General features: G+C 44.5%; 1 protein-coding gene across 1 annotated transcript in view; it reads left to right on the top strand.

The window, feature by feature from the left end:
* The first annotated feature begins 1,610 nt into the window (after positions 1–1,610).
* The window catches only part of GDF7 (growth differentiation factor 7), a 44,635-nt gene continuing 22,470 nt past the window's right edge, over positions 1,611–23,775 (top strand). The window contains exon 1 of the mRNA XM_066596812.1: positions 1,611–1,956. Coding sequence (XP_066452909.1) covers positions 1,611–1,956 — 346 coding nt within the window. The remainder of the gene's footprint in view (positions 1,957–23,775) is intronic.

Genomic DNA, 23,775 nt, shown 5'->3' with positions numbered 1-23,775 from the left:
TTACTGTACAGATTTACATCCCATTAGAGATTTCATTATCAGAACATTTACATATTTCTGGGATCCCTTGTGTGCAAAGCATTCTCCAGCTCATGCCATAGCTTCTCCATAGGGTTAAAGGTAGCACTCTAAGTTGGCCATTTCTATAAGGCTAAGTTCACACTAGCGTTTTCATTACCGACTTGCTGCTTTCTCATGGAAACAGCCAACTGGAAATAAAAGATTTCAGTTTTCCAGCCCATAGAAATGTATTAATACTGAAGGCCTTCAGTTTTAATTTTTTTTTCTGTATTATTTTTTTGTCTCCCTTGTATTTTTTTTTTTACACTGAAACAAAAGCACAGAATACACATGGATCTGTTTTTTTTTTTATGTAGTCAATGGAACAGAATAAGGTGGTGGTGGCGGCTCAGTGGTTAGCACTCTTACCTTGCAATGCTGGGGTCCTAGTTTCAAATCTTATTAACCTTGAAAAACTCCACATAGATGTCACCCTTGATAAGATCTGAACCTAGGACCCAGGCACTGCAAGGCAACACTGCTAACAACTGAGCCACCATGCTTGTTCTTCATTTTCTTTCTCAAGAGGAGGAGGAGAAGACCAGGAAGAATAAACACAAGGCGAACATAAAAACTCCAAAAGATGTCATCCTTAGTCAAGTTTGAACATAAGGGTCCAGCACTGTAAGGCAGCAATGCTTACAACTCAGCCATCATGCTTGTTTTTTTCTTTGCCCTTCTCCAAATGGAGAAGAAGAAACAGAAGATAATGAAGAATAAACACAATGAGAACATACACTTCCATGCAGATGTTGTCTCAGACATGAACATAGAAATCCACAGCTATATAAGCCAACGGTGCTAGCCCACCGAGCCATCAAGCTTATTCCTTCTCCAAAGGAGAAGAGGGTTTAAATCTGAGCAAAGGTGACATCTGTATGGAGCTTTTCAAAGTGGATGTGGTTCTTGATGAGATGTGAACCCAGGACGCCAGCACGGCAAGACAACACTGCTAACCACTGAGCCACATTCATTCAAGAACTACCACCGTCACACAGGCTACACACGAAAACGGATTTGTATTAAATGCTGAAAAACGGATGCAACCTTTTTTGATGAATGTTTTATAAATCCACCAAAAAATAAAACCAGAAGGATTGCTTTCCGTTTCCCCCTTTTTTTTTCTAATTTCCGTTTTTGTAAAACTGGATCAGTAAAAAAGAAAGTTAGTGTGAGCAAGCCCTAATTGTGATATCAGACCATATACTATTAATAATCAATGCAGAAATCTAGATTATTCCAAAGGGCTCATTTACTTTGATTTGCAAATGTACATATACAACTCACTAAGACCCTGCCATTAAAGGGTTAAAGAAAGAATGTAGTGTCCTATTGAAATGGTTACATTGTATCTGATCACATTCATCATCCATCTACAGGTAGCAATGTAAGTCAATGCCTTCTTTTCCCCACCAGAGGGCGACATGGTCTATCTGAATTGACTCCTACTCACAGGTTATTAGCACAATCTTAGAAAAGCAACAGGGGAGTTCCCAAAGTCATCATACCCCCTCCAAGTCTCTCATTCCCTAGCAGAGTGCACTGATAAAATGGATCTAAGGAAGGCTGCTGCTCTGTGTCTGGGGCTGTGGAGTGCCTGGCTCTGGGCTGGGCAGAGCCCCCAGGCTGCAGCAGTGTTCCCCTATTCTTCACAGAGACAAACTGCCAGGAGGGCACTGCCAGCTAGCCGTGCACTTGGCACTTTATACAAGGATAGCCTGAGCCACTTCACCTCCAGAAAGGAATCCAGTGCAAAGGGTGCAGTGGTGCCCCATGAATACATGCTGGCCCTATACAAGAGAATGTCTAGCTCTGGGCACAGAGGACTATCAGGCAATGTGACCAAAGAAAGGGCAGGGGCCAACACTGTCACCAGCTTTGTGGACCAGGAGCAAGGTGAGTCTTCTAATATTAGGGGTGATGCTGGGACACTTGTGCTGGTGCAGAACTTGTTGCTATCACTCACACACATACTAAACTTGTAGAACTTTTGTCATTATGTTACTGAGGTGATTGGACGTTTGTATTAAAAAAAAGATATTTTTTCCACTTTTCTATACCTAACAGTTCCCAATGTCGTATTAGTGTCTCACAGGGGATGCGGAGTCATGTAGTCCTTTTTATTGAGTGAAGAGCATATTCTCTTAAAAATAGATAGATATAGCTTATCACATGGGTCTTTGGAAGTCAATAGTCCAATGTAGGTTTGATGTCATAGGTGTTAGGTGCATTACATAAGAGATACACGGGAGGCTGGTGACAGACAGACTTCACAACTGTACCAATACAGCGGTACTACTATATCAAAATGAAAGCATGGTGCATTGAGGTCCAACACCTGCACATTCCTACATTTCCATTAAGAAAGACAAAAGCATTGCATCTAATTAATTATCCATCCCAGATCTATCTCTACATCCATCTTTCTTGGATCTATCTATCTATCTATCTATCTATCTATCTATCTATCTATCTATCTATCTCATATCTATCTATCTATCTATCTATCTATCTATCTATCTATCTATCTATCTATCTCATATCTATCTATCTATCTATCTATCTATCTACCTATCTCATATCTATCTATCTATCTATCTATCATCTATCTATCATCTATCTATCTCATATCTATCTATCTCATATCTATCTCATATCTATCTCATATCTATCTATCTGTCTCATATCTATCTATCTGTCTCATATCTATCTATCTATCTATCTATCTATCTATCTATCTATCAATCTCATATTTATCTTTCTATCTCATATCTATCTATCTATTTATATATCATATCTATCTATCTAATATCTATCTATCTATCTATCTATCTATCTATCTATCTATCTCATATCTATCTATCTAATATCTATCTATCTCATATCCATCTGTCTCATATCTATCTATCTATCTATCTATCTATCTCATATCTATCTATCTATCTATCTATCTATCTATCTATCTATCTATCTATCTATCTATCTATCATCTATCTATCTCATATCCATCTGTCTCATATCTATCTATCTATCTATCTATCTATCTATCTATCTATCTCATATCTATCTATCTATCTATTTTATATCTATCTATCTATCTATCTATCTCATATCTATCTATCCATCTCATATCTATCTATCTATCTATCTCATATCTATCTATCTCATATCTATCTATATATCTCATATCTATCTATCTATCTATCTATCTATCTATCTATCTATCTATCTATCTATCTATCTATCTATCTATATATCTCATATCTATCTATCCATCTCATATCTATCTATCTATCTATCTATCTATCTATCTATCTATCTATCTATCTATCTATCTATCTATCTCATATCTATCTATCTATCTATCTATCTATCTATCTATCTATCTATCTATCTATCCCATATCTATCTATCTATCTCATATCTATCTATCTATCTATCTATCTCATATCTGTCTATCTCATATGTATCTCATATCTATCTATCTATCTATCTATCTATCTATCTATCTATCTATCTATCTATCTATCTATCTATCTATCTATCTATCTCTGTATCTATCTCATCTATCTATAGCTGCCTGTCCACGGGCATTGCATTTCAACGCAGCGGATTTCTGCCGTGGGAGAACACTAAAGTCACCGCTATTTTCCACGATGAACCTATTATTATGATAGGTTAATCCTGGAAAATCGCAGCATGCCGCCATTTTTATATGCGAGCAGAAGATCGCAGTGGATTTCCACTTGTGTACATCAAGCTGCGCTTTCTATAGTTATCCTATGGAAAGCGTTTCATGCATTACCCGCGTGCGGATTCTCGCCGCAGATAACGCAATGACATATCGCCCATGCACAGGAGGCCTTAGATCTATCTATATCATAGCTGTCTCAGATTTGGTGCTCTGGGTAAATACACACATTGCACCTGATCCATGTAGGAGTGCTGTATGTTTTCCAATCATATACTCGGACCTGGGATTGAGCTCATGACGTTGGCACCCTTCTGTTATATTTTTTTATAGTGCTGTTCTTTTCTCTTGGATCTACCTACCTACCTACCTACCTACTCACTGACGGTATATCTAGCTACTCATGTGCTCAAATCAGTGAAAAATACCGATGTGGTAGAGCTGAACAGTTTCTTTTGTGCTCTCTGGCCATCAGTAAGCTTACCTGCTGCCCTACAGTATGTAGACCCACAGATAACATATTGTGATGGCAATGTGAACTGTAACAGACGCCAGCCTTAACTCTGCTACATCTGTAGCTGGTATATAGATGATTTACTTTAGTTTAGCCCACTTTCGTAGATGTCAGATAACAGGGACAGCACCTATCTGCTTGCAGTTATACCCCAGCCTGTTACATGGACTCCTTGTACTGCGGCTCTTGGGATGAAGCCTGATATATGGAGGCAATATGTGTTAATAGAAACAAAGGATTGTAAAATGTCTAGTGGTGGGAATATTTTACCTAGGGCCACAAATGCATCATCACCAACCCCATGTCCATATGTCCCTTCTTCTTCCTGTGTGGTGGGACTGGCTGACCTGATGCGCCTCCTGTTGGTTTTAAATTGCAATAGTAGAGATTTTGGGAAGATGCCTGGGAAGCCTTGTAGAGTAACCATGGAGAAGTGGAGGGCTCTCTTCATTCCCACCAGCATGCAGATAACCTGAGGGGCATGGTGCCCTTCTACCGTCCCCAGAGTGACCTCCTCCTTCCTTAAGGCATGCACACTGTGTCATTTCCACTCCAGCCCTTGGCTATAATAAAGCAATAATCCATTTGCCACTTGCATCATCCTATTTGTTGTAAATTATTTAACATCTCTATATACCTAGTGCTGGAGGCATTAAATATGTCCTATCACCTGCAAAGTCCCATTATAACCACCATCATACATCAATAGATAACTAGACAGACCGACAGATAGATATGAGATGAATAGATAGATAGATATTGGATGAATAGATAGATATGAAAGAGATAGATAGGAGATAGATAGATAATAGATAGATAGATAGATAGATAGATAGATAGGAGACAGATATGAGATAGATAGATAGATATGAGATAGATAGATAGATAGATAGATAGATAGATAGATAGATATGAGATAGATAAATAGATAGATAGATAGGAGATAGATAGATAGATAGATAGATAGATAGATAGGAGATAGATAGATAGTAAAATAGATAGGAGATAGATAGATATGATATAGATAGATAGATATGAGATAGACAGATAGATATGTGATAGATAGATATGAGATAGATAGATATGGGATAGATAGATAGATATGAGATAGATAGATAGATATGCGATAGATAGATAGATATGGGATAGATAGATAGATATGAGATAGATAGATAGATAGATAGATAGATAGATAGATAGATAGATAGATAGATAGATAGATTGATTGATAGATAGATATGACAGATAGATAGATAGATATGAGACAGATAGGTATGAGATAGATAGATAGATAGAGAGATAGATATGAGATATATATTAGGTAGATAGATATGATATGAGATAGATAGATAGATAGATAGATAGATAGATAGATAGATGATAGATATGAGATAGATAGATATGAGAGATAGATAGATAGATAGATAGATAGATATGAGATAGATAGATATGGGATAGATAAATAGATAGATAGGGCATAGACAGATAGATAGATATGATAGATAGATATGAGATAGATAGATAGATAAATAGATAGATATGAGATAGATAGATAGATATGAGATAGATAGATAGATAGATAGATTGATGTAGAATAGATAGATAAGATAGGTAAATACATAGATATACATAGGTGAGATAGGTAAACAGATATAGATATCAAATAAATGTTTCTTATTTTATTTTTAGTAATTGATTTACCTAATTAAAAAAATGTCCTATAATTTTCTGAGATGAAATAATTAAGAGTGAAGTAAATATTACAAATACTAATAATCCAAGCTATAAGAAATGTCAATTATGATATCAAAATATAATAACGTTCAAAACATAAACTACAGTTAAACAATGCCCATTTTTATACTTTGCTGTATGCGGTATATGTCAGAATAGGTACCGTAGTTTCCCACTGTCGCTTCTGCATTTGATCCCTCTGACTGTTCTGGTTATTGTAGAGTTTTTACTATTTTTGCATTTAAAGTAATACTACTTTTTCAGCACAGAACTACATCAGGCAGATCAGACTGAGCCCTAGATATGGGATCGCTATACTTCAGTGTTACCTCGGTGCTCTGTGCATGGCGATCGGTTGGCTGATCAACTCAATGATTAAAAGGGGAATTTATTAATTAGATGCGTTTTTAAAGCATACAATATGTGAGCGATGGGAGATATTATTATACGTCTCACAATACTATTATATTCTTACTATCATTCCCATGTTATTGTGCTGGAGCTCGTTTTAGTATTGCCTTATCACCTGGTGATTATTATTGATTAATTACTATTGATACAATCCCCCGGTGTATGGATTGCTGGACTGTGAACAGTATAATGATACAGTATAGTTTTATTTAAAAAGAAACATTTTAATTATTTTTTTCTAAAAAAAAAATTGAGGAAAAAAATGGTGAAAACAGAACTTTAATTAAAAAATTTAATATTTTATAAAATTAATGTAAGTTAAAAATGTAAAGTATGCAAGGCCATTGGTCGTTTGGCCATTGGTCGTTAGTTTCATCTTATAGCCTATAATTATCTGGATATAGTTACAAAACTGATGAAAACTAAGGTTAGGTGTATTAGGATCTGCATATAGGGATATGTATGTAAGAATCTATATATAGGGACAAGTATATGCATATAGGGATACATACTGTATGTACAGATATATGTATGCCAGATCTGTATGTAAGGACCTGCATGTCGATATGTGGGTACTGTAAGTACAAGGGATATGTAAGTAAGGATCTGTATATTGGGGTATTTGTATGGATATGGCTATATATGTAGGGATATATATGTATACAGATATGTATGTAGGTAGACTATATGTATATAGGGATATGTATGTATGTATTTGTATATAGGGATGTGTAAGGATCTGTATGTAGAGATATCTATATGGATTTGGCTATACATGTAGGTATATATATGTATACAGATATGTATGTAGGTAGACTATATGTATATAGGGATATGTATGTAGGTATGTGTATACAGAGATATGTAAGTAATGATCTGTATACAGGGATATATAAGTTTACAGACAGGTATGTAGATATATGTATATAGGGATATGTTCTGTATGTAGATATGTATATATATGTAAGGATTTGTAATCTAAGGATATTTATTGGGCTATGGATATGGATATGTGTGTAGGTATTTGTATATAGGAATATATAATGTACATAGGAATATGTACTTAGGGACATGTATATGGATATTGTGATGTATGTAGGGAAATGAAAATTTATATGGAGATGTATATATATACGGACAGTATATATAGAGATATGTATATAGGGATATGTAAGTAAGGATCTGTATATACGAATATGTATGTGCTTATGTATGTAGGTAAATGTATATAGGAATATCTACTATATGTAAGAATATGTATATGGGAGGATACATATATAGGGATATGAATATGGATATGTACAGTAGGTATATGTGGATATCGGACTATGTATGCAAGGATTTGTATAGAGATACATGTGAAAAAAATCAGCTTATGCCCCTCATATTATTATAATCTGTCCCAACATACTAAGTAAATGTATATCTTTCTGCAAAGCGTTCTGCATCGGGGTCATAAATGGGGGGGCAGTGCCCAAGGTGCTAGTTGACAGGCGGGGTTCCAAAAAAAGCGAATCCTTTGCCCCGGACGCAGGAAAGTCTCGCTATTCCTTCGGTCTGTATGAGCCTTTGGTCTGACAATGCTTTGTGCGGAGCGATTGTTCCCCGTCCCTGTAATAACACTTCCCTGCGATGTTCCTTCTCCAAGCGTTTACAAGCTGATGCTGATATTATACCGTTTATTGGCAGAAATGAGGTAATAAATTAAGTGAATTAAAAGCCTCATCAGACTGAGAGCAGATATTTGTGGACTGGTAATAAAATGATATTATAGAGGATCCAGCACTGCTCCCTTTAACCCCTTCCTCCTCGCGGAGGCCTGCTGCCCATGACCAGGCACTCCATTAATCCAATTATCTCGGATCGTGAGGGTTAATGCTGCGATGCTTGACCAATCGCTTAATGTAAAATGAATCCAGATGACCCCTTCAAAGAATTCTCTTATCTTCTCCACCATGCAGGAATTTCCACCCAGGAGATGACTGAAATATACATCAGGATTAGAGATGAGCGAACACCAAAATGTTCGGGTGTTCGTTATTCGTAACGAACTTCCCGTGATGCTCGAGGGTTCGTTTCGAACAACGAACCCCATTGAAGTCAATGGGCGACCAGAACATTTTTGTATTTCGCCGATGCTCGCTAAGGTTTTCATGTGTGAAAATCTGGGCAATTCAGGAAAGTGATGGGAATGACACAGTGACGGATAGGGCAGGCGAGGGGCTACATGTTGGGCTGCATCCTAAGTTCACAGGTCCCACTATTAAGCCACAATAGCGGCAAGAGTGGGCCCCCCCCCCTCCCAACAACTTTTACTTCTGAAAAGCCCTCATTAGCATGGCATACCTTTGCTAAGCACCACACTACCTCCAACAAAGCACAATCACTGCCTGCATGACACTCCACTGCCACTTCTCCTGAGTTACATGCTGCCCAACCGCACCCCCTCCCCCCCACAGCGCACACCAAAGTGTCCCTGCGCAGCCTTCAGCTGCCCTCATGCCACACCACGCTCATGTCTATTTAGAATTGCGTCTGCCATGACGAGGGACCTCAGGCATACACTGCAGAGGTTGGCACGGCTAGGCAGCGACCCTCTTTAAAAGTGGCGGAGCGATAGCCCACAATGCTGTACAGAAGCAATGAGAAATAGAATCCTGTGCCACCGCCATCAGGAGCTGCACACGTGGGCATAGCAATGGGGAACCTATGTGCCACACACTATTCATTCTGTCAAGGTGTCTGCATGCCCCAGTCAGACCGGGCTTTTTAATTCATAGACACAGGCAGGTACAACTCCCTATTGTGAAGTCCCTGTCGACCCACAGCATGGGTGGCTCCCTGGAACCCACCGGCGGTACACAAAAATATCCCATTGCATTGCCCAACACAGCTGAGGTAGTAATGTCGTGCGTAATACAGGTGGGCTTCGGCCCACACTGCATGCCCCAGTCAGACTGGGGTTCTTTACAAGTGGACACATGTAGGTTTAACTCCCTGTGGACCCACTGCCTGGGTGGGTGCCAGGAAGCCACCGGCGGTACATAGAAATATCCCATTGCATTGCCCAACACAGCTGAGGTAGTAATGTCGTGCGTAATACAGGTGGGCTTCGGCCCACACTGCATGCCCCAGTCAGACGGGTTCTTTAGAAGTGTACAGATGTATTAAAAACTCAGTGTGCACCTACAGCATGGGTGGCTCCCTGGAACCCACCGGCGGTACACAAAAATATCCCATTGCATTGCCCAACACAGCTGAGGTAGTAATGTCGTGCGTAATACAGGTGGGCTTCGGCCCACACTGCATGCCCCAGTCAGACTGGGGTTCTTTACAAGTGGACACATGTAGGTTTAACTCCCTGTGGACCCACTGCCTGGGTGGGTGCCAGGAAGCCACCGGCGGTACATAGAAATATCCCATTGCATTGCCCAACACAGCTGAGGTAGTAATGTCGTGCGTAATACAGGTGGGCTTCGGCCCACACTGCATGCCCCAGTCAGACGGGTTCTTTAGAAGTGTACAGATGTATTAAAAACTCAGTGTGCACCTACAGCATGGGTGGCTCCCTGGAACCCACCGGCGGTACACAAAAATATCCCATTGCATTGCCCAACACAGCTGAGGTAGTAATGTCGTGCGTAATACAGGTGGGCTTCGGCCCACACTGCATGCCCCAGTCAGACTGGGGTTCTTTACAAGTGGACACATGTAGGTTTAACTCCCTGTGGACCCACTGCCTGGGTGGGTGCCAGGAAGCCACCGGCGGTACATAGAAATATCCCATTGCATTGCCCAACACAGCTGAGGTAACGTCAGCTGTAATGCAGGTGGGCTAAAAATTAATTTGATTACACTGTAGGCGAGGGCCCACAAAAATTGCTGTATCAACAGTACTAATGTACATCCCAAAAATTGGCCATGGCCAGCCAAGAGGGCAGGTGAAACCCATTAATCGCTTTGGTTAATGTGGCTTAAGTGGTAACTAGGCCTGGAGGCAGCCCAGTGTAACGAAAAATTGGTTCAAGTTAAAGTTCCAACGCTTTTAAGCTAATTGAAACTTATAAAAATTGTTCTGAAAAATTATTTGAGTGAGCCTTGTGGCCCTAAGAAAAATTGCCCGTTCAGCGTGATTACGTGAGGTTTCAGGAGGAGGAGCAGGAGGAGGAGGAGGAGGAATATTAGACACAGATTGATGAAGCACAAATGTCCCCGTTTTGGATGGTGAGAGAGAACGTAGCTTCCATCCGCGGGTGCAGCCTACGTATTGCTTACGTATCGCTGCTGTCCGCTGGTGGAGAACAGAAGTCTGGCGAAATCCAGCCTTTGTTCATCTTGATGAGTGTTAGCCTGTCGGCACTGTCGGTTGACAAGCGGCTACGCTTATCGGTGATGATTCCCCCAGCCGCACTAAACACCCTCTCCGACAACACGCTAGCCGCAGGACAAGCAAGCACCTCAAGGGCATACAGGGCTAGTTCAGGCCACGTGTCCAGCTTCGACACCCAGTAGTTGTAGGGGGCAGAGGCGTCACCAAGGATGGTCGTGCGATCCGCTACGTACTCCCTCACCATCCTTTTGCAGTGCTCCCGCCGACTCAGCCGTGACTGGGGAGCGGTGACACAGTCTTGGTGGGGAGCCATAAAGCTGGCCAGGCCCTTAAAGACTGTTGCACTGCCTGGGATGTACATGCTGCTCGATCTACGCACATCCCCTGCAACATGGCCCTCGGAACTGCGCCTTCTGCCACTAGCGCTGTCGGCTGGGAATTTTACCATCAGCTTGTCCGCAAGGGTCCTGTGGTATAGCAACACTCTCGAACCCCTTTCCTCTTCGGGAATCAGAGTGGGCAGGTTCTCCTTATACCGTGGATCGAGCAGTGTGTACACCCAGTAATCCGTAGTGGCCAGAATGCGTGCAACGCGAGGGTCACGAGAAAGGCATCCTAACATGAAGTCAGCCATGTGTGCCAGGGTACCTGTACGCAACACATGGCTGTCTTCACTAGGAAGATCACTTTCAGGATCCTCCTCCTCCTCCTCCTCCTCAGGCCATACACGCTGAAAGGATGACAGGCAATCAGCCGGTGTACCGTCAGCAGCGGGCCAAGCTGTCTCTTCCCCCTCCTCCTCATCCTCCTCCTCCTCCTGTACGCGCTGTGAAATAGACAGGAGGGTGCCCTGACTATCCAGCGGCATACTGTCTTCCCCCGCCCCCGTTTCCGAGCGCAAAGCAGCTGCCTTTATGGTTTGCAGGGAATTTCTCAAGATGCATAGCAGAGGAATGGTGACGCTAATGATTGTAGCATCGCCGCTCACCACCTGGGTAGACTCCTCAAAATTACCAAGGACATGGCAGATGTCTGCCAACCAGGCCCACTCTTCTGAAAGGAATTGAGGAGGCTGACTCCCACTGCGCCGCCCATGTTGGAGTTGGTATTCGACTATAGCTCTACGCTGTTCATAGAGCCTGGCCAACATGTGGAGCGTAGAGTTCCACCGTGTGGGCACGTCGCACAGCAGTCGGTGCACTGGCAGCTTAAAGTGATGTTGCAGGGTGCGCAGGGTGGCAGCGTCCGTGTGGGACTTGCGGAAATGTGCGCAGAGCCGGCGCGCCTTTACGAGCAGGTCTGACAAGCGTGGGTAGCTTTTCAGAAACCGCTGAACCACCAAATTAAAGACGTGGGCCAGGCATGGCACGTGCGTGAGGCTGCCGAGCTGCAGAGCCGCCACCAGGTTACGGCCGTTGTCACACACGACCATGCCCGGTTGGAGGCTCAGCGGCGCAAGCCAGCGGTCGGTCTGCTGTGTCAGACCCTGCAGCAGTTCGTGGGCCGTGTGCCTCTTATCGCCTAAGCTGAGTAGTTTCAGCACGGCCTGCTGACGCTTGCCCACCGCTGTGCTGCCACACCGCGCGACACCGACTGCTGGCGACATGCTGCTGCTAACACATCTTGATTGTGAGACAGAGGAGGAGGAGGAGGAGGAGGGTGCTTTAGTGGAGGAAGCATACACCTCCGCAGATACCACCACCGAGCTGGGGCCCGCAATTCTGGGGGTGGGTAGGACGTGAGCGGTCCCAGGCTCTGACTCTGTCCCAGCCTCCACTAAATTCACCCAATGTGCCGTCAGGGAGATGTAGTGGCCCTGCCCGCCTGTGCTTGTCCACGTGTCCGTAGTTAAGTGGACCGTGGCAGTAACCGCGTTGGTGAGGGCGCGCACAATGTTGCGGGAGACGTGGTCGTGCAGGGCTGGGACGGCACATCGGGAAAAGTAGTGGCGACTGGGAACTGAGTAGCGCGGGGCCGCCGCCTCCATGATACTTTTGAAGGACTCCGTTTCCACAACCCTATACGGCAGCATCTCAAGGCTGATGAATTTTGCGATGCGGACGGTTAACGTTTGAGCGTGCGGGTGCGTGGCGGCGTACTTGCGCTTGCGCTCGAACACTTGCGCAAGCGACGGCTGAACGGTGCGCTGAACTACACTGCTGGATGGGGCCGAGGACAGCGGAGATGAGGGTGTGGGTGCAGGCCATGAGGCGGTAGTGCCTGTGTCCTGAGAGGGGGGTTGCATCTCAGTGGCAGGTTGGGGCACAGGGGGAGAGGCAGGGGTGCAAACCGGAGGCGGTGAACGGCCTTCGTCCCACCTTGTGGGGTGCTTGGCCATCATATGTCTGCGCATGGTGGTGGTGGTGAGGCTGTTGGTGTTGGCTCCCCGGCTGAGCTTTGCGCAACAAAGGTTGCACACCACTGTTCGTCGGTCGTCAGGCGTCTCTGTGAAAAACTGCCAGACCTTAGAGCACCTCGGCCTCTGCAGGGTGGCATGGCGCGGGGGGGCGCTTTGGGAAACACTTGGTGGATTATTCGGTCTGGCCCTGCCTCTACCCCTGGCCCTGGCCACCGCACTGCCTCTTGCAACCTGCCCTGCTGATGCCCTTGACTCCCCCTCTGAAGACCTGTCCTCCTGAGTAAGCGTTGCACACCAGGTGGGGTCAGTCACCTCATCGTCCTGCTGCTCTTCCTCCGAATCCTCTGTGCGCTGCTCCCTGGGACTTACTGCCCTTACTACTACCTCACTGCAAGACAACTGTGTCTGATCGTCATCGTCCTCCTCACCCACAGAAAGTTGTTGAGACAGTTGGCGGAAGTCCCCAGCCTCTTCCCCCGGACCCCGGGAACTTTCGAATGGTTGGGCATCAGTGACGATAAACTCCTCTGGTGGGAGAGGAACCGCTGCTGCCCAATCTAAGCAGGGGCCCGAGAACAGTTCCTGGGAGTGTTCCCGCTCCTGAGCAGGTGTCATTGTAGTGGAGTGAGGAGGCTGGGAGGAAGGAGGAGCAGCAGACAGAGGATTCGGATTGGCAGCAGTGGACGGCGCAGAACTGCGGGTAGACGATAGGTTGCTCGAAGCACTTTCTGCCATCCAGGACAGGACCTGCTCACACTGCTCATTTTCTAATAACCGTCTCCCGCGTGGACCCATTAATTGGGCGATGAATGTGGGGACGCCAGAAACGTGCCTCTCTCCTAATCGCGCAGCAGACAGCTGCGACACACCTGGATCAGGAGCTTGGCCTGTGCCCACACCCTCACTTGGCCCTCCGCGTCCTCGGCCACGTCCACGTCCACGTCCTCTAGGCTTACCCCTACCCCTCAGCATGCTGTATTACCAGTGATTAGATTTCCCAGGCAGGAAATAAATTGGCGCAAGACTGCAGGCCAAATATAATTTTTGCCCTTTTTGGAAAACGAAAGGCCCCACTGCCTCTAGTGAATGAATTATCTAAGTTTAATAACTGCGCTGTGTCCCTGCTTATGTGTCACAGAACGTGAGGGTAGCAGAGTTATTAACTGTGGCAGAGCAGGTATTTTTTTTCCCAATTAAGGAAAGCAAATGGCGAAGCCAGCAGTAAAGCGTAGCTGGCTGCGTATGATTTAGCAATGTTTTTCACGCAGCTCACACGTCTCCACAGGCGTAAGGACGGACACAGGCTGGACAAATAGATTTCTTTTCAGTTTTTTCCCACCAACAGGCAGCACTGCGTATATTCAATGAACCTGCGAAGTTTAATAACTGCGCTGTGTCCCTGCTTATGTGTCACAGAACGTGAGGGTAGCAGAGTTATTAACTGTGGCAGAGCAGGTATTTTTTTTCCCAATTAAGGAAAGCAAATGGCGAAGCCAGCAGTAAAGCGTAGCTGGCTGCGTATGATTTAGCAATGTTTTTCACGCAGCTCACACGTCTCCACAGGCGTAAGGACGGACACAGGCTGGACAAATAGATTTCTTTTCAGTTTTTTCCCACCAACAGGCAGCACTGCGTATATTCAATGAACCTGCGAAGTTTAATAACTGCGCTGTGTCCCTGCTTATGTGTCACAGAACGTGAGGGTAGCAGAGTTATTATAACTCTTGGAGAGCAGGTATTTTTTTTCCCAATTAAGGAAAGCAAATGGCGAAGCCAGCAGTAAAGCGTAGCTGGCTGCGTATGATTTAGCAATGTTTTTCACGCAGCTCACACGTCTCCACAGGCGTAAGGACGGACACAGGCTGGACAAATAGATTTCTTTTCAGTTTTTTCCCACCAACAGGCAGCACTGCGTATATTCAATGAACCTGCGAAGTTTAATAACTGCGCTGTGTCCCTGCTTATGTGTCACAGAACGTGAGGGTAGCAGAGTTATTATAACTCTTGGAGAGCAGGTATTTTTTTTCCCAATTAAGGAAAGCAAATGGCGAACCCAGCAGTAAACCGTAGCTGGCTGCGTATGATTTAGCAATGTTTTTCACGCAGCTCACACGTCTCCACAGGCGTAAGGACGGACACAGGCTGGACAAATAGATTTCTTTTCAGTTTTTTCCCACCAACAGGCAGCACTGCGTATATTCAATGAACCTGAGAAGTTTAATAACTGCGCTGTGTCCCTGCTTATGTGTCACAGAACGTGAGGGTAGCAGAGTTATTAACTGTGGCAGAGCAGGTATTTTTTTTCCCAATTAAGGAAAGCAAATGGCGAAGCCAGCAGTAAAGCGTAGCTGGCTGCGTATGATTTAGCAATGTTTTTCACGCAGCTCACACGTCTCCACAGGCGTAAGGACGGACACAGGCTGGACAAATAGATTTCTTTTCAGTTTTTTCCCACCAACAGGCAGCACTGCGTATATTCAATGAACCTGCGAAGTTTAATAACTGCGCTGTGTCCCTGCTTATGTGTCACAGAACGTGAGGGTAGCAGAGTTATTATAACTCTTGGAGAGCAGGTATTTTTTTTCCCAATTAAGGAAAGCAAATGGCGAACCCAGCAGTAAACCGTAGCTGGCTGCGTATGATTTAGCAATGTTTTTCACGCAGCTCACACGTCTCCACAGGCGTAAGGACGGACACAGGCTGGACAAATAGATTTCTTTTCAGTTTTTTCCCACCAACAGGCAGCACTGCGTATATTCAATGAACCTGAGAAGTTTAATAACTGCGCTGTGTCCCTGCTTATGTGTCACAGAACGTGAGGGTAGCAGAGTTATTAACTGTGGCAGAGCAGGTATTTTTTTTCCCAATTAAGGAAAGCAAATGGCGAAGCCAGCAGTAAAGCGTAGCTGGGTGCGTATGATTTAGCAATGTTTTTCACGCAGCTCACACGTGTCCACAGGCGTTAGGACGGACAGAGGCTGGACAAATAGATTTGTTTTCAGGTTTTTCCCACCAACAGGCAGCACTGCGTATATTCTATGAATAATAACTGTGTTGTGGCCCTGCCTATACAATTCTTTCCCTGCAGTATCAATGGAGGGTGGAATGCTCTGCAGAGGCGATTTTGAGAAGCCCAAAAAAAATGCAGCACAGCCAACAGCAGCCTGGACAGTACTGCACACGGATAAATATGGCCCTAGAAAGGACCGTTGAGGTTCTTGAAGGCTACACTCACTCCTAACACTCTCCCTGCCTATGCAGCACTTCTGTCCCTAATGCCAGGTGCAACGGTCTGCAGAGGCGACTTTGAGAAAAAAAAAAATCCCACTGCTAACAGCAGCCAACACACAGCTATCAGTGGCCCTAATAAGGACCTTTGGGGGGTCTTGAAGCCTACACTAACTACCAATTCTTTCCCTACAGCAGCTCCGGTATAAACAGCACTGTCCCTCATCTAACTCACACCGCATCTGAGGCGAGCCGCGGGAGGGGCCGACTTTTATATTAGGCGAACACCTGATCTCGCCAGCCACTCACAGCAGGGGGGTGGTATAGGGCTTAAACGTTGCAGGGGGAAGTTGTAATGCCTTCCCTGTCTTTCAATTGGCCAGAAAAGCGCGCTAACGTCTCAGGGAAGGAAGTGAAAGTAACCAGAACACCGCATGGTGTTCGTCACGAATAACGAACATCCCGAACACCCTAATATTCGCACGAATATCAAGCTCGGACGAACGCGTTCGCTCATCTCTAATCAGGATGCTTCAGGTCTTCTTTTTTTTTTGAAGATGTTAGTTCAAGAAGAGTAAGGATTAGCTAAATTCCCGGGATTTTATGTCGCGGTAGGGGGAACGCAGGAATCAGGGTACGGCGCGGACCCCAGGCTTACAAAAATATATGGTTTTATATTAGCAAATAAACTTGGAGATGAAGTTGTCACAGAAGCTTATGTCAATAGATAAGAAGCATAAGTTTTTTCGGAAACAATAGACAACCTAACTGACTCTAACTCCGAGAAGGTGAGTGGGGTCTGGTAACAAATTTTCACACCCCAACTGTAGAACATGTGGTAGTACTACCAAACGTTTCAGCCCAGCAATGGCGGTCACCCGCACAGTCCGAAAGTAACTTAAGAGTTGTCCACTAACTCGTCCATAACGGACGGATGAATATGTTTTCCTCTGCTGTTGGCTCTAGATCAGGTATTCTGACTGGCAGGCCTGCTTTTAAGTCACTACCCGTGTGCACGTGTCGGACCTTCTCCTGAGGGCCAACCTCACTTACAGATCTCCAGCAGGTTCGGTAGCTTGATATATGTGGACATCTGTTGGGAGCACCCCGATTCACAGACCTGTAGGACAATATGAATCCTTTGTAGGAGTTTGTCTAGCTGTAGTCCCTTCTGCTTTGTCCTCCCAGCAAGGTTGGTTCTGACGTGTTATAATGGAACTGCACTTCACAAACATCAGCTGCCTCCTTTCTTCTGCAACTGTCCCTCTCTAACAGGCATATATTCTCCAGGACACGTCTCACACGGCTCTCCAAGCCGACTCCTCACTCTTTTGGCAGCTCTCTCTCCTGGCAATTAAGTCTCTCTTTAGGCTCAGTACCATTGAAATTGCTCTCCAGCTTGTAGTTCTCTATGAGCTCAGGTCTTCCAGATCTCCCACCTGACCTCTGCAGCCAATGGGAAGTTATATGCAACACTCCATAGAGAAATACATAAATCGCAGTAATGTATGACAACTAATAGAGGTCGCCCTTATACCACCCAGATTATATAACTATAGGAACTATCACAGAGCTCATTACAGCACAAACTCGAACCTGGGCTCCCGCCTTACACTTACACCCAGACATACAGTACAGCCATATGTACATGTCAAGAACAGATCGCCCTACATGGACTTAAAAGGGTAGTACCAGAATTTCAAGTTATCCCCCATCCAGTAAATCTGCAGAGAAGAGGTCGGGGGATAAAGAGGATCACTATAAATTCTGGTACAACCTCTTTACTTATAGTATATACACTTCTTATATCTATCCATCTCGCCATCCATCCATCCTTTGTTGAGTAAATCAGTGTATTATCGTTACATGAGCAAATTTTCTACTTGTAACGATCAACAATCAACAATATTAGCAGGTCGAATGGCACTCGTTATATCTAGAGATGAGCGAGTATACTCGCTAAGGCACATTACTCGAGCGAGTAGTGCCTTAGCCGAGTATCTCCCCGCTCGTCTCTAAAGATTCGGGGGGCCGGCGGGGAGCGGCGGGGGAGAGCGGGGAGGAACAGAGATGAGATCTCTTTCTCCCTCTCTACCCCCTTCCCCCACCGCAACTCACCTGTCACCCGCGCCGCCCCCCGAATCTTTAGAGACGAGCTGGGAGATACTCAGCTAAGGCACTGCTCGCTCGAGTAATGTGCCTTAGCGAGTATACTCGCTCATCTCTAGTTATATCCCTTTGCATGGGACAATCCTCATGACTGAATGTGACCAAACGATCATTCATTCCCACACACATTCATTATTGTGAGCAGCACTTCTTTATATTTATATGGGGGGATGTGCTGCTAACGATGATTTTAATGTCTACATAAAAGATGCAATCAAGATGATAAATGAGCGTTCGCTCGCTAGTCGTCTGATCCTTGGGATGTTAACACAGAAGCAAACATATCTATGAACTTGCCTTCAGCAGATCATTCTTCATCGTCCCTTCATCGTCTCTACCTCTGTCCCTTTCTTCAGCAGGTATATACGTATGCAATTTTTTGTGTCAATTCATTTAATCACAGTGGCACAATAGTCATCCCTTCCATGTGGTATAATGCGAAAAGCAGTACTCTGTGCTTTCAGGATATGCTGGGAGTCGTAGTTTGACGACAGCTATAGAGCTAGTGATTTGAGATTATTGATTCAATGGGATTTTTTTTAGGGGTTTTCAGAGAATTTGATATTTTTTTATGCAACTATCTGTTTTGTCTAGTTGTAAACTGCTGATGGCCTATCCTTAAGATATAGGTTATCAATAGTCTGCCACCTGAGAGCCACACAGATCAGCTGTTTGCCTGTCTTATGAACTCCTGCACTGAGCTGATTTCTGCAGGAAGCACACAGCTCCGTTCTCACTGCAGTGACCAGGCTTGGTATTACAAGCAAAATTCTCTACAGTGGGAACTTTGCCTGTAATACCAAGTCTGGCCACTGCAGTGGGAATGGAGCTGTCTTCTGCAGAAATTATCTCAAGGCACTCTGGCCTTGCAAACAGCGGATCGGCAAGGGAGCCAAGTGGTAAATCCCCACCAATCTACTATTGAAAGCGTATATCGTAGGAATAGGCCACCAATGGTTTCTAACTGTACAACCCCTTTAATTAATGGGGCTATCCACAACATTTATTATTGATGAATCTTTATTTATGTTTTTGATGAATCTTTATTTATATAGCGCCAACATATCCATCAATAGATAATCGGTGGGGGTTCGCAACTCAACACCCCCACTGATCCCTGGACCCACCGCCATTGTGAACAGCGCTGGAAACAGATATCACTATCAATATTACAGCAAACTGGTTTGGTACTGCAGGCTCAGCTCCTAATGAATTCAAGTTGTGCCTGCAGTACCAAACTAAGCCACAGCAATATGAACAGTGCTATCTGTTTCCGGGGCTTGACCTTTGCCGAAGCATCTAGTGTTGTCATCTGTTGGTGGTGGTTCCTGTTGTCTTCTGTACAGGTGCAGCCGCACAGACACGGAGCCTGCAGAGATTGTTCATTAGATTCTGAAAGAACCTGTTATGAGTGGTTATAAGGAGAAACTATGGTTTACTTCAGAGTTAGTTTAGACTAGGGCTCTGTGCCCTTGCCACAAACTGCAGTGAAATCGTGGCGTGACTAGGCGCCCTATGTGTAATGTTTTTCATATGTCGCAATGTCAGATTTTCTGTGATTGTCAAAAGGTGACTCATTTTTCATAGGAAACATTGAGGTTGCAGTAACCCTACGAATGTCTACTAACTCCTGGATGATGCTACGCAGCCATGAAGCCCTTGTGTAAATGCTAGGACTGTATTATGGGCACTGTAACTCTTCAGGTGCCCAACGAAACGCGATAAATGTTATACCGCAATGCAGAACTCCCAACTTTTGAACAACAAAAAGAGGGACAACTCCAGGCGCCCCATCACAGTAATTGTGCCCCTCAGTGACCCCCTCACAGGACTTGTATACCTGTAAACAATCATCAGATTCCAGTTCTACACAGGGCTTATTCACATGAACTATATTTTCACGCACGTTTTATGTGATACTCACAAAACCCGCGCAAATACGGAATACTTTTTTTATGGATTTATTCATATGAGTGATTTTCTTTTTTCCTCACTGCATCACTGCAAGGAAAAAATCGCAGCATGTTGCATGTTTGGTCGAAACGCCTCACCCATTATTCATAGACTGGTAGAGTTGGAAGGGACCTCCAGGGTCATCGGGTCCAACCCCCTGCTCAGTGCAGGATCACTAAATCATCCCAGACAGATATTTGTCCAGCCTTTCTTTGAACACTTCCATTGAAGGAGAACTCACCACCTCCCGTGGTAACCTGTACCACTCATTGATCACCCTCGCTGTCAGAAAGTTTTTTCTAATATCTAATCTGTGTCTCCTCCCTTTCAGTTTCATCCCATTGCTTCTAGTCTTTCCTTGTGCAGATGAGAATAGGGCTGATCCCTCTGCACTGTGACAGCCCTTCAGATATTTGTAGACAGCTATTAAGTCTCCTCTCAGCCTTCTTTTTTGCAGGCTAAACATTCCCACATCCTTTAACTGTTCTTCATAGGACATGATTTGCTGACTGCTCACCATCCTGGTGACTCTTCTCTGAACATGCTTCAGTTTGTCAATGTCTTTTTTAAAGTAGGGTGCCCAGAACTGGACACAGTATTCCAGATGAGGTCTGATTAAGGAAGAGTAGAGGGGGATAATGACCTCATGTGATCTAGACTCTATGCTTCCTTAATACATCTCAGAATTGTTTTTGCCTTTTTTTTTGCTACTGCATCACCTTGTTGACTCATGTTCAGTCTGTGATCTATTAGTATACCCGAGTCTTTATCACATGTGCTGCTGCTTAGCCCAATTCCCCTCATTCTGTATGTGTTTTTTTTTCCCAGATGTAGAATCGGTATGACTGCTGGGGGCAGTTGATTGTGGCTAGCAGGGATCGCAGTCGGTAGGACAGGGAGCATGTTATCAGGCGGAGTACAGAGGGGTTTGGAAGACATGGCATGGCACTTGCGAAGTGCATGCAAGTGCAATGCGGTTTCCCATTGAAGTCAATAGGAAATTCTTGCGATCCTATCATGCATGTGAAACGTGTGCGGTTCACGATTTTTACAGAAGCAATATGATGATATTTTGAATCAAAAACACTTTGCATCTCCGTGAAAAACGCATGTTGTCAAATGCAATAATGGGCCGCGCTTCTTGGCGAATGTAGCCTGATAGTGATTACAATGCAGTTTCCTCCAGTGATCACAGGTATTGTCTCCTCTGATTGGTGTCATGTGTGTTTCTTCTCTATCCGGGCCCAGACCACGATGAAGACTTTTTCCAGCCACTATTCGTCTCTGCAGACTCTCCACATCCTGCCACTACCCTCAGCATTCCCCATAGTACTAATGTACGCTCTATGGCTCCTATAGTAGTAGTGCACGTTCTGTGGCCCTTTATGGCCCATACATACTAATAGTGCCATCATTAAGTTACAGTGCTCCTCATGTAGCCCAATAATGCTGCTGTCTGTGACCCCAAACGTTCTCTACTCTGTGGCTCCCATAGTCTTCCTTTCTGCGTCTCCAAAAGTTCTCCCCTCTGTGACTCCCTATAGTGTTTCCCTTTGTGGCCCCTGTAGTACTCCCCTCTGTGACCTCAGTTGTGGCATTGCTCCACCACTGGACTCCACTTTAGAATTGCTCTTCCTTAGCTATGTACCTCACACTGGCATTGGTCTTTGACAGCATGGCGTTCTATACACAGGCTGACCCCTCCCCTGGCTCCGGATATACTGTATTCAGACAGGAGGGGTCAGCCTGTGTATAAAGTGTCTCCAGTGTGTGAAGTACATAACGGTCACTCTGGTAGCGGGCCTGGCAGTGGGGGGGGGGGGGGGGAGGAACATACAGCAGGCCCCTAGGAATGGCAGGAGAGACTCCCAAATTCGTAAAAATCTGGGACAATTAAGAGGCCTGGAAACTTCCCATTTATAGGGAACTTGTCACCATTTTTTTGTTATTAAATGCTGCTGGAATATACTAATATGTCACCGGCCTTAGTGACATGGTTTTATAAGAATTTTTGTACTCTGTTTGAGCTCATAAACTCACTCTAATCGCCTGTTTAGAGTCATCTGGGTAGCGTAGAATCTGTCCCGAGTGACAGAGTTCTCCTACCCAATCATGGATGATTCACGGCTCCCCCCCAACCCCTGGCGTCAGGAGCAGGTGGCTGGTGGTAGGGGGAACATGCCTAGGGGCTGGTGGCTGGTGGTAGGGGGAACATGTGTGAGTTTAGCTACCCAAGGATGCCTCCTAGAAAAGGGGACATACAGGGAAGAGGTTATTGGCCTTGGCCACATAACTCCGGAGACTTTCTTGCTATCAACTCAACTTTAAAAACTGTAATGCTCCCGAGCTGTCAGGTTCCCCTTGCATATAACAAGTATCCATAGTGTCATAGTGGGGCCATTGCAACTCCAGCATGATTATTAGGAAAGGTTCTAATTAATATGGCTTTCAATATTTTCCTCTGCCCTCTACTCATCATCATCCACGATAACCTTCCAGTATCCTTCACCAATGAGGTGGCCCCATTAGCAGCTGCTATGCCTCATACCTTCTGGAGTACCACAATTAGTTGCTTTGTTCATTCATTCATTCATTTTGTCTTTAATTGCTGATGAAAGTTAAAGGAGTTGTCCCATGAAAAATATTGTCTCTAGTTAAATTAAGCCCATAATTATAAATATTTTTGTAGCAAGTGATAAGAGAGGAGACAATGTTACTGCCGACAAGCAAGACTTAGTAGGTGTGACCACATTGGAGTATTTACTGAGATCGATCGGACACAGAAAGGCTTCTCAACAGAAAAAGCAGTTGTCACTATTCTCCAAATAGTTCTGGACTATCTATGGATATAAACAGCAGGTGGTGCTCTTCTAAAGGGTACTTTACACACATTCTCACCGGAAACAGCAAATTAGTGTGATAGTCACCCATGCACACATGGCCACCGACAGATCACCAAGCAAAAAATCGCTCACTTGTCGGAGTCACTATGTTTTTAGCAGAACTAAAAACCAAGCGACTGTTGGCTGTGTAAACAGGAGCCGCTTAATGTTTGAACAACTCCTGCTTACTGTGAATGGAGGCAGCTGGCCGGAACAAGCTCTGCCGGCTTCACCTTCATTCACTTGGAAGGACTATCACTCCTGTGTAAGTACAGGAATGATAGTCGGGTGGCAGTCCATGGGATGGTTGTCGGATGCTAATGCACCTGATAATCTTCCCATGTAAAGGGACATTAAAGTAGTCCTGGAATAGTTGGGAAAATAAACCACAGGTGGCACTATTCTGCCATAAAACCTGGAATATCTGAGGTTATAAACAGGAGG

The sequence above is a fragment of the Eleutherodactylus coqui genome, chromosome 1 (assembly GCF_035609145.1).
Source record: "Eleutherodactylus coqui strain aEleCoq1 chromosome 1, aEleCoq1.hap1, whole genome shotgun sequence".
NCBI classification, from domain to species: Eukaryota; Metazoa; Chordata; class Amphibia; order Anura; family Eleutherodactylidae; genus Eleutherodactylus; species Eleutherodactylus coqui.
This window is presented reverse-complemented; position numbering and strand designations above follow the sequence as displayed.